At 45.6% G+C, this 14,163-nt stretch overlaps 1 protein-coding gene across 7 annotated transcripts in view; it reads left to right on the top strand.

Moving 5' to 3' along the window:
- The window catches only part of SOAT2 (sterol O-acyltransferase 2), a 170,387-nt gene that overhangs the window by 72,079 nt on the left and 84,145 nt on the right, over positions 1-14,163 (top strand). For 6 of the 7 annotated variants that reach the window (XM_075337221.1, XM_075337222.1, XM_075337224.1 and 3 more), the window contains 2 exons: positions 11,394-11,450; positions 13,770-13,877. In XM_075337221.1, the coding sequence (XP_075193336.1) occupies positions 11,394-11,450; positions 13,770-13,877 (165 nt within the window). Of the gene's footprint in view, positions 1-11,393; positions 11,451-12,451; positions 12,552-13,769; positions 13,878-14,163 lie in introns of those variants that run through there. The other variant, XM_075337226.1, reaches the window with a different exon arrangement.

Genomic DNA, 14,163 nt, shown 5'->3' with positions numbered 1-14,163 from the left:
GCGGTCCAGGTCAGGGGAGCGGTCCCCACATGTCCAAGACCGATGGATGAGACATTCTGTCTTACGGTTACAGGATAGAGCTCAGTTCTCGTCCTCCGACTCGCTTCTTCAGAGCATCTCCGCCCCCCGAGCGAGCCGATGCACGTTTTCAGGCGGTGAACACTCCGACGGCAGGAGGAGTTGCGATCCCCGTTCCCCTTCAAGAACGTAGTCGCGGTTTTTACTCCAGCTTGTTCGTGGTACCAAGATAGGACGGATCACTCCGCCCCGTTCTGGACTTCACACTGCTCAACAGACAGAGAATCTGACGGTTCCGGATGGAATCTCCCCGCTTTGTCATCGCCTCGATGGCCCAAGGAGACTTCCTAGCATCAATCGACATCAGGGATGCTTATCTCCATGTGCCGATTGCACCAGAGCATCAACGCTTCCTGCGTTTCGCCATCAGGTCGAGTCTTCACCAAAGTCATGGCAACAGTGGTGCCGGCCCTACACTCTCATGCCTCGTGATGGAGTTTCATACTCTCTCAGCAATAGTGAAGCTTCCGCTGCATAAACAGCGCTCACTACAGACAGGGGTGCACTCTCTCCTTCGGACCCAGTCACACCCCTTAAGGCGCCTCACACACTTCCTAAGGAAGATGGTGGCAGCAATGGAGGCAGTTCCCTTGCGCAGATTCGTCTGCGTCCGCTTCTATCGGACACCGCAAATGGGACAGGAGGTCAATGTCCCTAAACAAGAACGCCTCTATTTCCCTTGCAAATCTTTCCGGCCCCAGCCGGCGCTGTGGTCACGACGGACGCGAGTCTGTCAGGGTGGGGAGCGGTCTTCCTCCGCCACAGGACTCAGGGAACCTGGACTCCGACAGAGTCTTCCCTTCAGATCAATGTTCTGGAGATAAGGGCAGTGTCTCTAGCCCTAAAGGCGTTCCAGCGGTGGCTGGAAGGCAGGCAGATCCGAATTCAGTCGGACAACGCCACGGCGGTTGCGTACATCAACCACCAGGGCGGCACACGCAGTCGTCAAGCCTTCCGAGAAGTTCGGTGGACTCTGCTGTGGGCAGAAGCCACAGCCTCCGCCACCTCCGCAGTTCACATCCCGGGCGTAGAAAACTGAGAAGCAGATTTCTCAGTCGCCAGGGCATGGAAGCAGGGGAATGGTCTCTTCACCCGGACGTGTTTCTAGAGATCTGTTGCCGCTGGGGAACACCGGACGTCGATCTAATGGCGTCTCGGCACAACAACAAAGTCCCGGCATTCATGGCTCGGTCCAAGGATCACAGAGCTCGGGCGGCAGACACGTTAGTTCAGGACTGGTCGCAGTTTCGACTTATGTATTTCCTCCTCTGGCTCTACTGCCCTGAGGGTTACGCAAGATCAGGTCAGACTGCCGCCGCACCATCCTCGTCGCTCCAGACTAGCCGAGGAGATCGTGGTACCCGGATCTGTGGCACCTCACGGTGGGTCAACCGTAGGCACTCCCAGACCGACAAGACTTGCTGTCTCAAGGGCCTTTTTTCCATCTGAATACTGCGGCCCTCATCCTGATGGTGTGGCCATTGAGCCCTGGCCCCTAGCGTCATCAGGGTTATCTCAAGATGTCATCGCCACCATGAGACAGCCAAGGAAACAACGTCCGCCGAGATTTAGCCCAGGACTTGGAGGATCTTCTTATCCTGGTGCTCTGATCAGGGTTTTACTCCCTGGCCGTTGGCCTTGTCCACTTTTCCTTCTTTCTTTCACTTCAATCCGGAATGGACAAGGGCTTGTCTCGGCTCTCTCAAGGGACAAGTATCGGCGCTTCCGTGTTTTTTCAAAAGTGTCTAGCCAGGCTTCCGCAGGTCAGCACGTTCCTGCAGGGGGGTTGACCACATAGTCCCATATTACGAGCGTCCGTTCGCACCCTGGGATCTTAACAGGGTGCTGACGACTCTTCAGAAGCCATCTTTCGAGCCGATGCGGGAGGTCTCTCTATCTCGCCCTTCGCAGAAGGTGGCCTTCCTAGTGGCAGTCACATCACTCAGGAGAGTGTCTGAGCTAGCAGCGCTATCATGCAGAGCCCCCTTCCTGGTGTTTCACCAGGATAAGGGGTTCTGCGTCCGGTCCCGGACTTTCTCCCTAAGGTATCCCCGTTTCATCTCAAGCAGGATATCTTCTTACCCTTGGGCCCTCATCCAGTTCACCAATGTGAAAAGGATTTGCATTTATTAGATCTGGTGAGAGCACTCCGGCTCTACATTTCTCGCACGGCGCCCCGGCGCCGGTCGGATGCGCTCTTTGTCCTCGTCGCGGGCCAGAGTAAGGGATTTCAGGTTTTCAAGTCAACCTTGGCTCCGTGGATCAAGGAACCGATTCTTGAAGCCTACCGTTCTTGTGGGCTTCCAATTCCTGCAGGGCTGTAAGTCCATTCTACCAGAGCCGTAGATGCTTCCTGGGCATTGCGACACCAGGCTACGGCTCAGCAGGTGTGTCAGGCGGCTACCTGGTCGAGTCTGCACACTTTCACGAAAAACTATCAGGTACATGCCTCTGCTTCGGCAGATGCCAGCCTAGGTAGGCGACTCCTTCAGGCGGCAGTTGCCCACCTATAAGAGGGGGCCATTTTCGGCTCTTTTTATCGAGGTATTCTTTTACCCACCCAGGGATTGCTTTTGGACATCCCAATTGTCTGGGTCTCCCAATGGAGCGACAAAGAAGAAGGGAATTTTGTTTACTTACCGTAAATTCCTTTTCTTCTAGCTCCTATTGGGAGACCCAGCACCCGCCCCTGTTCCCTTCGGGCTGTTGTTCTTTGTGTACACATGTTGTTCATGTTGAATTGTTCTTTTGGTTCATGGTTTCAGTTCTCCGAACATCCTTCGGATTGAATTTACCTTAGACCAATTTATAAGTTTCCTCCTTCCTGCTTTGGCACCAAAACTGATGAGCCCGTGATGCACGGGAGGGTGTATAGCAGAGGGGAGGGGTTACACTTTTTAAAGTGTAATACTTTGTGTGGCCTCCGGAGGCAGAAGCTATACACCCAATTGTCTGGGTCTCCCAATAGGAGCTAGAAGAAAAGGAATTTACGGTAAGTAAACAAAATTCCCTTCTTTTCTCCACTTTTTCTCCATTTTTTTTCTCCACTTTTTCTCCACTTTTTCTCCAGTTTTTCTCCACTTTTTTTCTCCACTTTTTCTCCACTTTTTTTTCCATTTTTTTCTCCACTTTTTCTCCACTTTTTCTCCACTTTTTCTCCACTTTTTTCTCCACTTTTTCTCCAGTTTTTCTCCACTTATGGAGAAAAAGTGGAGAAAAAGTGGAGAAAAAGTGGAGAATTTTTTTCTCCACTTTTTCTCCATTTTTTTCTCCACTTTTTCTCCATTTTTTTCTCCACTTTTTCTCCACTTTTTTTCCATTTTTTTCTCCACTTTTTTCTCCACTTTTTTCTCCACTTTTTTCTCCAGTTATTCTCCACTTTTTTCTCCAGTTATTCTCCACTTTTTCTCCACTTTTTCTCCACTTTTTCTCCACTTTTTCTCCACTTTTTCTCCATTCTTTTTCTATGGTCGGTCTACCCATTAGCTCTGCCATGCACACTGTAGCTCTACACCTACTGCACATGTTACTTTATGATTGACATCTCTTTCGTACTAGAGCTGTCTAAGTCTACTCTGACCCCATATTTGTCATTACTATATTGTCCTTGTACTGTATTATGACATTTGTATCATGTGTTTCATTTCTTGCTGTGTTGCAATTTTTTTGCTGCATCTCAATTGTACCTCTACATTGTTCGAGTTTATGTTATTGTTCTCTCACTCTTATGTGATACTGATTATTGTCATTTTTCATGATTACATGCAGATAAGTCCAATCTGACGAAGGCTCAGGCCGAAACGTCATTTGTAACTTGTTTTGGACAAAAACATATATGCTTATGAAAAATTTTTTTTTCTTAATACGGACCAAGAAAGAGTGATTTTGCATTACTATCCGTTGTGACTTACTGACTTAGTCTGGGAGATTTAGAGTGCCGAGGTTACTCACTAATTTTATCTATTATTACCTCTGAGCACCTATATACCAGTGAGCAGAGCTTCCTCTACAGTAGTTCTCCTGATTAGGCATGCCCTTACCTCATGAGCAGGGCATTGCAGCTTTGGTAGCAACCATTACGACATGGACTCTGCTGCTGTGGACCCGAGAAGAGTGAGTGCAGATTCATTGCACCCACACTCCTCACATGAAGGGTCCGCACTCCTAGAAAATGGGGGATACGTTCCCTGAGTGTCTCCCCCCCCATATTCTAGACGGTCCAGAGTCGTCGTGGGACCCCTTTATTTTTTTTCTTACAATAAATTGGTGAAAGAGGAAATGTTTTGGGGACTGTTTTTTCAAATAAATTTCTTTTGTCGATTTTTTTTTTTTTTTTTTTGTTAGTACTGACAGTTTATGATGTTGAGTATCTAATAGACGCCATGACATCACAAACTGCTGGGCTTGATCTCAGGTTACTTTACAGCTAGTATCAACCCGATTTATTACCCCGTTTGCCACTGCACCAGGGCACGGGATGAGCTGGGGTGAAGCGCCAGGATTGGCGCATCTAGTGGATGCGCCACGACTGGGGTGCCTGCGGCCTGCTATTTTTAGGCTGTGAAGGCCCAATAACTATGGACCTTCCCACCCTGAGAATACCAGACCACAGCTGTCCGCTTTACCTTGGCTGGTGATCCAATTTGGGGGGGACCCTACTTTTATTGTGTAATTATTAATTTTTATACAATAATTATAAAAAAGAGCCTGAGGGGACCTCCACATTGGATCCCCAACCACGGTAAAGCTGCCAGCTGTGGTTTTCAGGCTACAGCCGTCTGCTTTACCCTAGCTGGCTATCAAAAATGGGGGGACCCAATGTCATTTTTTTTTTAACTATTTTTTAAATAGAAAAAATTAATGGGCTTCCCTGTATTTTGATTGCCAACCAAGGTAACGGCAGGCAGATGGGGGTGGCAACCCATAGCTGTCTGCTTTATCTGCGCTGAGAATCAAAAATACCGCGGAGCGCTACGTCATTTTTTTAAAGATTTATTTTTACAGCACTGTGATGTCCAGCAATCAAAATACAGGGAAGCCCATTTTATTTTTAGTTATTTAAATAAATAATTAAAAAAAATATATATGGGCTCCCGCTGCATTTTTTGTATTGCTAGCTAAGGGTAATCCAAGCAGCTACTGGCTGCTAACCCCCACTGCTTGGTGTTACCTTCACTGGCAATGGAAAATCCAGGGAAGCATTTTTTATTTTTTTTGCAAAAAACTACAAAAAAAGGACGTGAGCTTCGCCATATTTTTGTATGCTAGCCAGGTATAGCAGGCAGGTGCTGGAAGAGTTGGATACAGCGCCAGAAGATGGCGCTTCTATGAAAATGCCATTTTCTGAGGCGGCTGCAGACTGCAATTCGCAGCAGTGGGGCCCAGAAAGCTCAGGCCAACCTGTGGTGCGGATTCCAATCCCCAGCTGCCTAGTTGTACCTGGCTGGACACAAAAATGGGGCGAAGCCTACGTCATTTGTTTTCTAATTATTTCATGAAATTCATGAAATAATAAAAAAAGGGCTTCCCTTTATTTTTGGTTCCCAGCCGGGTACAAATAGGCAACTGGGGGTTGGGGGCAGCCATACCTGCCTGCTGTACCTGGCTAGCATGCAAAAATATGGCGAAGCCCACATAATTTTTTCAGGGGGCAAAAAACTTCTGCATACAGTCCTGGATGGAGTATGCTGAGCCTTGTAGTTCTGCAGCTGCTGTCTATCTGTATGGAGAAGAGCAGACAGCAGCTGCAGAACTACAAGGCTCAGCATACTCCATCCAGGACTGTATGCAGAATTTTTTTGCCCACCAAAAAAATGACGTGGGCTTCGCCATATTTTTGTATGCTAGCCAGGTACAGCAGGCAGCCACGGGCTGCCTCCAACCCCCAGTTGCCTATTTGTACCCGGCTGGGAACCAAAAATATAGGGAAGCCCGTTTTTTTTAATTATTTCACTTATTTCATGAAATAATTAAAAAACAAATGACGTGGGCTTCGCCCCATTTTTGTGTCCAGCCGGGTACAACTAGGCAGCTGGGGATTGGAATCCTCAGCACAGGTTAGCCCGAGGTTTCTGGGCGCCTCTGCTGCGGATTTCAGTCCGCAGCCGTCCCAGAAAATGGCGCTCTCATAGAAGCGCCATCATCTGGCGCTGTATCCAACTCTTCCAACAGCCCTGGAGCCGGGTGGCTTGTTGGGTAATCATGAGTTAATACTGGCTTTGTTTTACTAGCCAGTATTAAGCCAGAGATTCTTAATGTCAGGCACGTTTGACCCGGCCATTAAGAATCTCCAATAAGGGGTTAAAAAAAACACCACACAGAGAAAAAATACTTTAATAGAAATAAATACACAGACACATTAGAGACTCCATCTTTATTACCCCCTGTCAGCCCTCCACGATCCTGCTCTTCTGTCTTCTTTCTTTCTAGTGTAGTAGTAGTGACGATTGTAGTGAGGATGAGGTTCCCCAGCCCATCATGGGCTGAGGCATCTCATCCTCACTACAATCCTCACTAGTGTAGTAGTAGTGACGATTGTAGTGAGGATGAGGTTCACCAGCCCATCATGGGCTGGGGAACCTCATCCTCAGTACAATCCTCACTACAATCGGGAAGCAGCGTGCAGCCTTCACTCCGTGAGTGATCAGTGCTGGCTGTCAGCGGTAACAGCGGTAACGCTGACAGACGCATTACCATAGCAACGGTGCTCTCGGAGCCGCGGTTAGCGGTGACGTCAACGCTAACTGCGTTGCTATGGCAACGGTGATCTCCGTTAATGACCGGCTGTGTCAGCCGGTCCCTAACGGAACGGGGAGTCGACCGTGTGCTAGAGCATGTCGCCGGTACACGGCGATACACATATGTGCACCGTGTACCGGAGAGATGCACTCGCAGGTCCTACATGACGTGTCATAGTCATGTGACCAGTCTGTAGCCAATGAGATAATAGCCACGTGACTGGTCACATGGCTATTTTGACGTCACGATAGGTCCTGCATCTCTGCTGGCAGTGCAGGTCACCGGGAGGATTCAGCGATCATCGGATGGAATAGCGGCAGGAGACAGAGTGCAGAAGGGATCGCGAGGACCGGTAAGTGTTATGGCAATGTTTATTAACTGTTTGTGTACATTTATAATGCATTTTTATGTGTTTGTGATTGCCTCCCATTATAGCCTATACGTTCGAGTTTGGTTCGTCGAACGTTCGACCAACCGAACTCGAACGGGACCCCCGTTCGGCGAGCCGACCTCGAGCCGAACCGGGACCGGTTCGCTCATCTCTAATAAGGTGTCAGGAAAAAAATATATACAGAAAAATATGGCTTAGTGTTCAGCTATTCAGCTGCATATAGCAAGGTAAAAAAAAAAAAGTGCTAATGTGCTTACAAGTGCATATGCATACACAGGCTGTCAGCTCCGAGATCAGGAATAAAGATAAAGATAAAGATAAACAACAAGATACGGCCAAGTGTTCAGGAAAGAAGGTGCTAAAGTGCTTAAAAGTAATAGTAATGGTAATTACCAAAAGTGCATGTGCTATACCATCCCTCTACTCCGACCTAAGTTTCCAGTATTCTTCCTCAGGGAGCATGTGTGACACACGCTCCCTGAGGAAGAATACTGGAAACGTAGGTAGGAGTAGAGGGATGGTATAGCACATGCACTTTTGGTAATTACCATTACTATTACTTTTAAGCACTTTAGCACCTTCTTTCCTGAACACTTGGCCATATCTTGTTGTTTATCTTTATCTTTATCTTTATCTTTATTCTTGATCTCGGAGCTGACAGCCTGTGTATGCATATGCACTTGTAAGCACATTAGCACCTTCACTTTTTGTAGCCAATTAACCTTGCTATATGCAGCTGAATAGCTGAACACTAAGCCGTATTTTTCTGTATATTTTTTCCTCACACCTTATATTCATTTGTGACTCTGGAGCTGATAGTTTTATATGTATGTACACTTATAAGCACGTTAGCACTTTTTCTTTTTAGTCAAGCAACTTTGCTATATTCAGTTAAATAGCTGAACACTATACTGTGCTTTGCTATTTACCTTGTCTGAGACTTTGTAGCTGACAGCTTGTGTATATATATTTATATACTGGTAAGCACTTTGGCACCTTATTTAACAACTTTTTCTGCTTATTATTTTGTAATATACAGCTGAATATTTCTTCCTATTCTGCTCTTTTTTCTTATTGAGATCGGTTTTTGCCATTTGGCTTGAATATTTTTAAAGGTATTTTGGCTGATTAGTTCCTTTCCTTCTTACAACTTTCATGCGATTTAAATTGCAGGTCTGTATATTACACTCTGTATTTTGAGACTTTTTGGTCATTATTGTGCTTATATTTAAAGATCTTTACTGAATTAGGCTTTAGTCTTACATTTTCATGTGACTTTTATCATAAATTAGCACTTTGCACATTGCATCTTGTTTTTTACTTTTATTTTTTATTTTTTCAGTGATTGTTTCACCCCTATTTTCATAATAATTTTTTGAGTAATATAGCCTTATGCACATTGTGTGTTCTTAATTTTTACATGATTCACACACTATTTTACCTTGAATATTATTGTTATTAATTTTTATAAAGTCACACGTAGATGTTTCTTACCATCGGCCTATAAATTTTTTTTAAAAAAAGTAGTAATTATTTTTTCATAAGCGCATGAAGGTTTTAATAAGGATATTTAACCTGTATATATATAAAAATTTGGAATACATTGTTTTATGTTATTTAATCTAAATTTGATAAACAGTTCGGCTTTGTATATACTTTGGTGCACGTCTTATAGTTATTTTTATATTTTTGCTTATATATCGTCCCTCATGTTGAAGCATCATTATTATTATTATTATTGATTTTAACATTGATATGCATATTTTTATGAATTATTCAGAAATAAAACTTATTGAAATCACTGTTTTTTTGTGGACAATCCTTGCTCCTCAAATGTTGTTTTAGATTTATATAGTGTTTATTATTTTTATAACATTTTTTATTTTGCAAAATAAAAAAAAGTATGGCACTTAAACCTTTTATTTTCCGTGTCATTGGTATGTTATTTTTTTAACTGTAGTTTTATTGGTACAGTTTTAGGCTACATTCAATTCTTTGATTACAGTACTTTTTTAAAATGTGATAAAGGGAATATCTCTTATGTTTTATACTTAGATTGTTTTATATGTTTTTATTTAATAAATGGGAGTTTCAATTTTTTTTATTTTTTTGGGGGGGTAGTTTGAAACATTTTCATTGTGATGTTACTCTTGCAGAGGATGAAATTACAAACAATGTGGGTTTATAATTTACTATATATTTATTTTTTTAGTCCCAATTAATTGACTCAAACTTTTGTATACCATATTATTTGTTTTATTATTGTAAGCAAAGTTCCTAATATTTCTATTCTTGTATATCCATAATTTGACTAAAGGGGAGAAATGGGGGTGGCTTTGTTGCCGCAATATTGTTAAAAAAAAAAGTGGAGCAACTACCTTAAATGGGAACCTTACAAAAAGTGCATTGTGAGGGGTTTTTACTCTCCCTGGGATTATTGCCAGCGGGACCGTTCCTAATTTCCAGACTTGAGTGGTCCTTCTTTAGAGCTGTGTCCTGTTGAAAGTTCTCCCTTCACAGTTAGATCTTTGGCTTCTGCCTGTGGAGGGATCTGCAACACAGTATCACTGGATTGTTGCCTGGAGCTTTATTTGTTGAGAAAAACTGTTAAGTCACACTCATACCCTGATAGCTGACAGTCCCAGATGTTCTTCATGGATCAGAATTGGACGGCATATACTACTAATTCCACATTTGGACTTCATAGCTTCTATGTCTGGTGTTTATGTCGGTGGCGGGGGCTGCTCGGGGAGATCGTGCCTGGATCCGGTGCCTTCTCCTCGGTAGCTCGAGCGGGGCCGGACCTGGCGCTCGAGCAGCGCTCCTCGCCCACGAGTGAAAAGGGGATTTGGGATTGATTTTTGGGATGGATAGAGTTCGTGACGCCACCCACGGGTTGTGGTGATGGTGGGCACCACCGCTGCTGGTGACGGGGTTCCTGGGAGTGATGGCAGGGAGCAGCTAGGTGTTGACCCCTCCGTGGGTAGGGGCTGTTGGTCCCGGGGCCCGGTGGCTGATTGGATTCCCGTAGGATGGGGCTCGCAGGGTGCAGGGTCACGGTGCAGTGCGGCGTGGTGCCGGATGGCACTGGTGTACTCACTCAGACACAGATGGACAGAGTCTCTGGTAAACCAAACGGCTGGATGGACGGGGCCCGCAGCCGGCTGCAGTGTTTCCCTGGGTGGGTTGATGGTGGCTGTCGTTTCCCTGCACCTGTGTTTGTATGTTGACTCCAATGCCTGGGCACTGGTAGTCCACTCCCCGACGTATAAGTGCCGGAGGAGCCCCTTTGCCCGCAGACGCTGGCCCTTTGGATCTCTGGCCCTTGGCGGTGGCACTTATCCGAACTGGTTGGGCTGTTGCCTTCAATCGGGACTTGGTTGGGAATGAACCCCTGAGGTCCAGACCGCAATCAGAGAATTTGACTAGAGGTTGGCTTTAAGCCTACTCGGGGTCTGAGTACCCTACTTGGTGCTTGGCTCCAATCGGCTCCCGGTTCGGTACCGGTGGGCCACCGCCCGACCCCGGTCCCACGGTTCTGCTGACCTTCACCAACTCCTGCAGACGGCCACCACCGTCTGCCGACCTTGCTGGAAGTGCCCAGGTTCTGACCCAGACACACACAGTTCTCACTCCTCACTCCTGCCCAGGACTGAACTCTTTTACCACCACTGGACTACTGACTATGTTTTTCCTGCCTCCAGGCTGTGAACTCCTTGGTGGGAAGGGCCAACCACCTGGCTCCGCCCCACCTGGTGTGGACATCAACCCTGGAGGGTGGCAACAATGATTTAATGTTTGACTGGTGTAACCTGTCCAGGGAAGGAGGTGTATGGTGTTGTGTAGTGACCTGTGACCCCTGGGGTCCAGGGCGTCACATTTAGCACAAGTAAAGAGAATGGTTCTGCACTCGGAAGAAGGTAGCCCAAAAATTACAACTTAATAATTCACTGCACTCTCTACAAGTTCATGCAATAGTCGTATTTATGTGTGGTATATACAAAAAATGATTTTGATAGTGACAAACGACTTGTCACGGGAGACGTTTCGATCCATCCTGGTCTTTTTCAAAAAGTCGCTGTGGGAAAGGTTCCAGTGAAGGAGGTGTTGGCATGCTGACGGCTGTATAGCATTTAGCGCAGTTATAAAATGGTAAATATGACTTAAATTATTTTGCTTTTCTTAGACCCCATAAGTCAGTGGAACGAAAGAAAGTTTTTCATCATCGGGCATCAATTCTAGAGTAAGTGCCATCTTCTATTACTATTTTCCTTTTTTTTGGTGTTATTATTATTATTTTTATTATTATTATAGCGCCATTTATTCCATGGCGTTTTACAAGTGAAAACGGTATACATAAAATCAAGTACAACAGTCATGAACATTACAAAAGCAGACTGGTACAGGAGGAGAGAGGACCCTGCCCGCGAGGGCTCACAGTCTACAGGGGATGGGTGAGGTTACAGTAGGTAAGGACAGAGGTGGTTGTGCAGTGGTGTACTGGTCTGAGGATTATTGTAGGTTGTAGACTTGTCAAAAGAGGTGGGTCTCCAGGCTCCTTTTGAAGGTTTTTACGGTAGGTGAGAGTCTGCTGGGGTAGAGTCTTCCAAAGTATGGGGGAGGTGCGGGAGAAATCTTGGATGCGATTGTGGGAAGATGAGATAAGAGGAGAATAAAGAAGGAGAGGTAGGTACCGGGAGACTAGGTCACAGATGTAGGGAGGAGACAGGTTGTGGATGGCTTTGTATGTCATGGTTAGCGTTTTGAACTGGAGTCTTTGGGCAATGAGAAGCCAGTGAATGGATTGGCAGAGACTAGAGGCTGGGGAATAGTGAGGGGAGAGGTGGATTAATTGGGCGAGTCTAGGATAGATTGGAGGGCTGAAAGTGTTTTGGAAGGGAGGCCAGAGAGCAGGAGGTTGCAGTAGTCGAAGTGGGAAATGATGAGGGCATGCACTAGTATTCAATCGTCCTTTTAAGTTGGTCACTTGATGCAGATTTTTTAGAAGTATGACCAAGAAGCACCATATGCTTTGCATACCATTTTTCAAGGTACTGGAAAGCAATCAGTGGTCATGGACCAAAAAGGATTGTGCATCTCTGGTATGAGGGCCATCATGTTTTATTGACAGACTTCCAAGGACCGAAGTAAAACTTGAAGGGGTATTAGCTTTTGAGACGTTGATGTCATATCAAAAGTATATGCTACAAATGTCTTGTAGGTGCAAGTGCCAGTACTAGGACTCCCATCAGATCTGGTGAACGGGTGGCTGTTTTCCCTCAATCACTACTTTAGAGAGGAGGAGATTGGGCACACATGTAACTCTCTCTATTGAAGACTATAGGTATTGTCGTAACTGTCTGTATTTTACAATTGCCTTAAAATAGAATAGTGAGCGTGGCATGCATAACCCACATATGCCTGTCTGTAGTGCTAATCAAGGGTCAAGTTACCCTGGTTTCTTGATGTCTGGGGGACCCAGATGTGGTTACTCCATTCATTCTTGCCCATCACTGCTCCTGGGCGGTGTGCTCTTCTTCCTTCTGATTACTAGATACAGAAGGTTGGGAACAACACAAAACAGCATTGCAGGCCGCATGTGGCTCCTGGGCCATAGGTTGTGCACCCCAGACAGACATAATCGTCTTGTACTTGCTTTTACCGCTTTCGCTTTTCTGTGAATGCCTCTCATTTTTGCAGACCCAGTAATCATACTGCTCTTCCCTACGGTGCGCCAATTGCTGCTAATTGTGGACCTTGCTTGTCTTCCTCTTGTTACTCCTTGTTCTTCTATTAAGTATATCACAGTGGTGGGGCAGGGGGCAATCATACCAACAGACGCATGAGTAGAAGAGGACATGAAGTCTAAGAAAGAGACCAGGAGGGCATTTACACTGCAAGATAATCGCGAACGCACAAAAAGTTTATTCATTGGTTGAAACAATCTTTTTTGCAGCATATAAAATCATCGTTCTTGGACATGCATCGTTCTGTATAAACAGGACTCGCGCTGCCGAGAACTACAGCAGCCTCTGTGCACTGTGCGATGTAGCTGAGATCACTCCGGGTGCATCGTTCACTTTGGTCTGATGGCGTAAACCAGGCATTTAAATGACCGCCAATTTGTATCGTGCTGCTAATCAGTTCAGGTATACAGAACGAAAGGCTGCAGCACCATGTGTCCAATTGGAGAATTGAACATATGGGAAGCTGCTTTTCAAATGGAGGAGGCTGAGGGACAGTTCAGGTCTCATGATGCTCTGTTAGCGGCCAAATGAGAACAGGAGAGCCTTACAATCTGTGAAGGAGTCATTAACAAGCTATTCAGCATCTCAAAGGAGGAGAACCTGCATTAATTCTATAGTAATAAGTGCACGGAAACCATGTCTAACCCATTTGGTAAAATAAAGATAAAGTGGACAATCCCTTTAATTTGAGGAGGAATTATTTCCCATAAGATTGATTTAGAGCTGGTGGAATTTTTTTGTGTGATATTCCAGTTACTTGTATCTACCGCTCAGTGATTGTATATATCTGATGTAATGTCCTTCTCTGTTAACAGCGATTTAATGGAGGTGGAGCACTTCCGAACCATCTACCACATGTTTGTGGCGGCTCTCTGTGTGTTTGTCATCAGTACAGTTGCTGTGGATCTCATTGACCAAGGGAGGTAAGTGAAGATTGTCAATCCAAACTGCTATCCAAACTATGTTTATGACACGCCCATACCGGGGTCTGGGGGTTACTCGTTACCAAGTCACAGTTCTATTTCTTTGATGCTGCAGTGGCAAGGCCGGACTCCGTGACCCCAGCGGTGTCAGTACAAGTAGTGAGAGGATGATGACAGTTTATTCGTGACGCCACCTCTGGTATGCGGCAAGTTAGGTGCCGTTGCTGCGGGATGGGGACCTCTAGGGCAGACAGTGACGCAACTTAGATGGTTCAGCTCTCCACAG

This window comes from Anomaloglossus baeobatrachus, chromosome 2 (genome assembly GCF_048569485.1).
Source record: "Anomaloglossus baeobatrachus isolate aAnoBae1 chromosome 2, aAnoBae1.hap1, whole genome shotgun sequence".
Classification (NCBI taxonomy): Eukaryota; Metazoa; Chordata; class Amphibia; order Anura; family Aromobatidae; genus Anomaloglossus; species Anomaloglossus baeobatrachus.
Note: the sequence above shows the minus strand (reverse complement) of the source record. Positions and strands in the feature narration are given on the sequence as shown.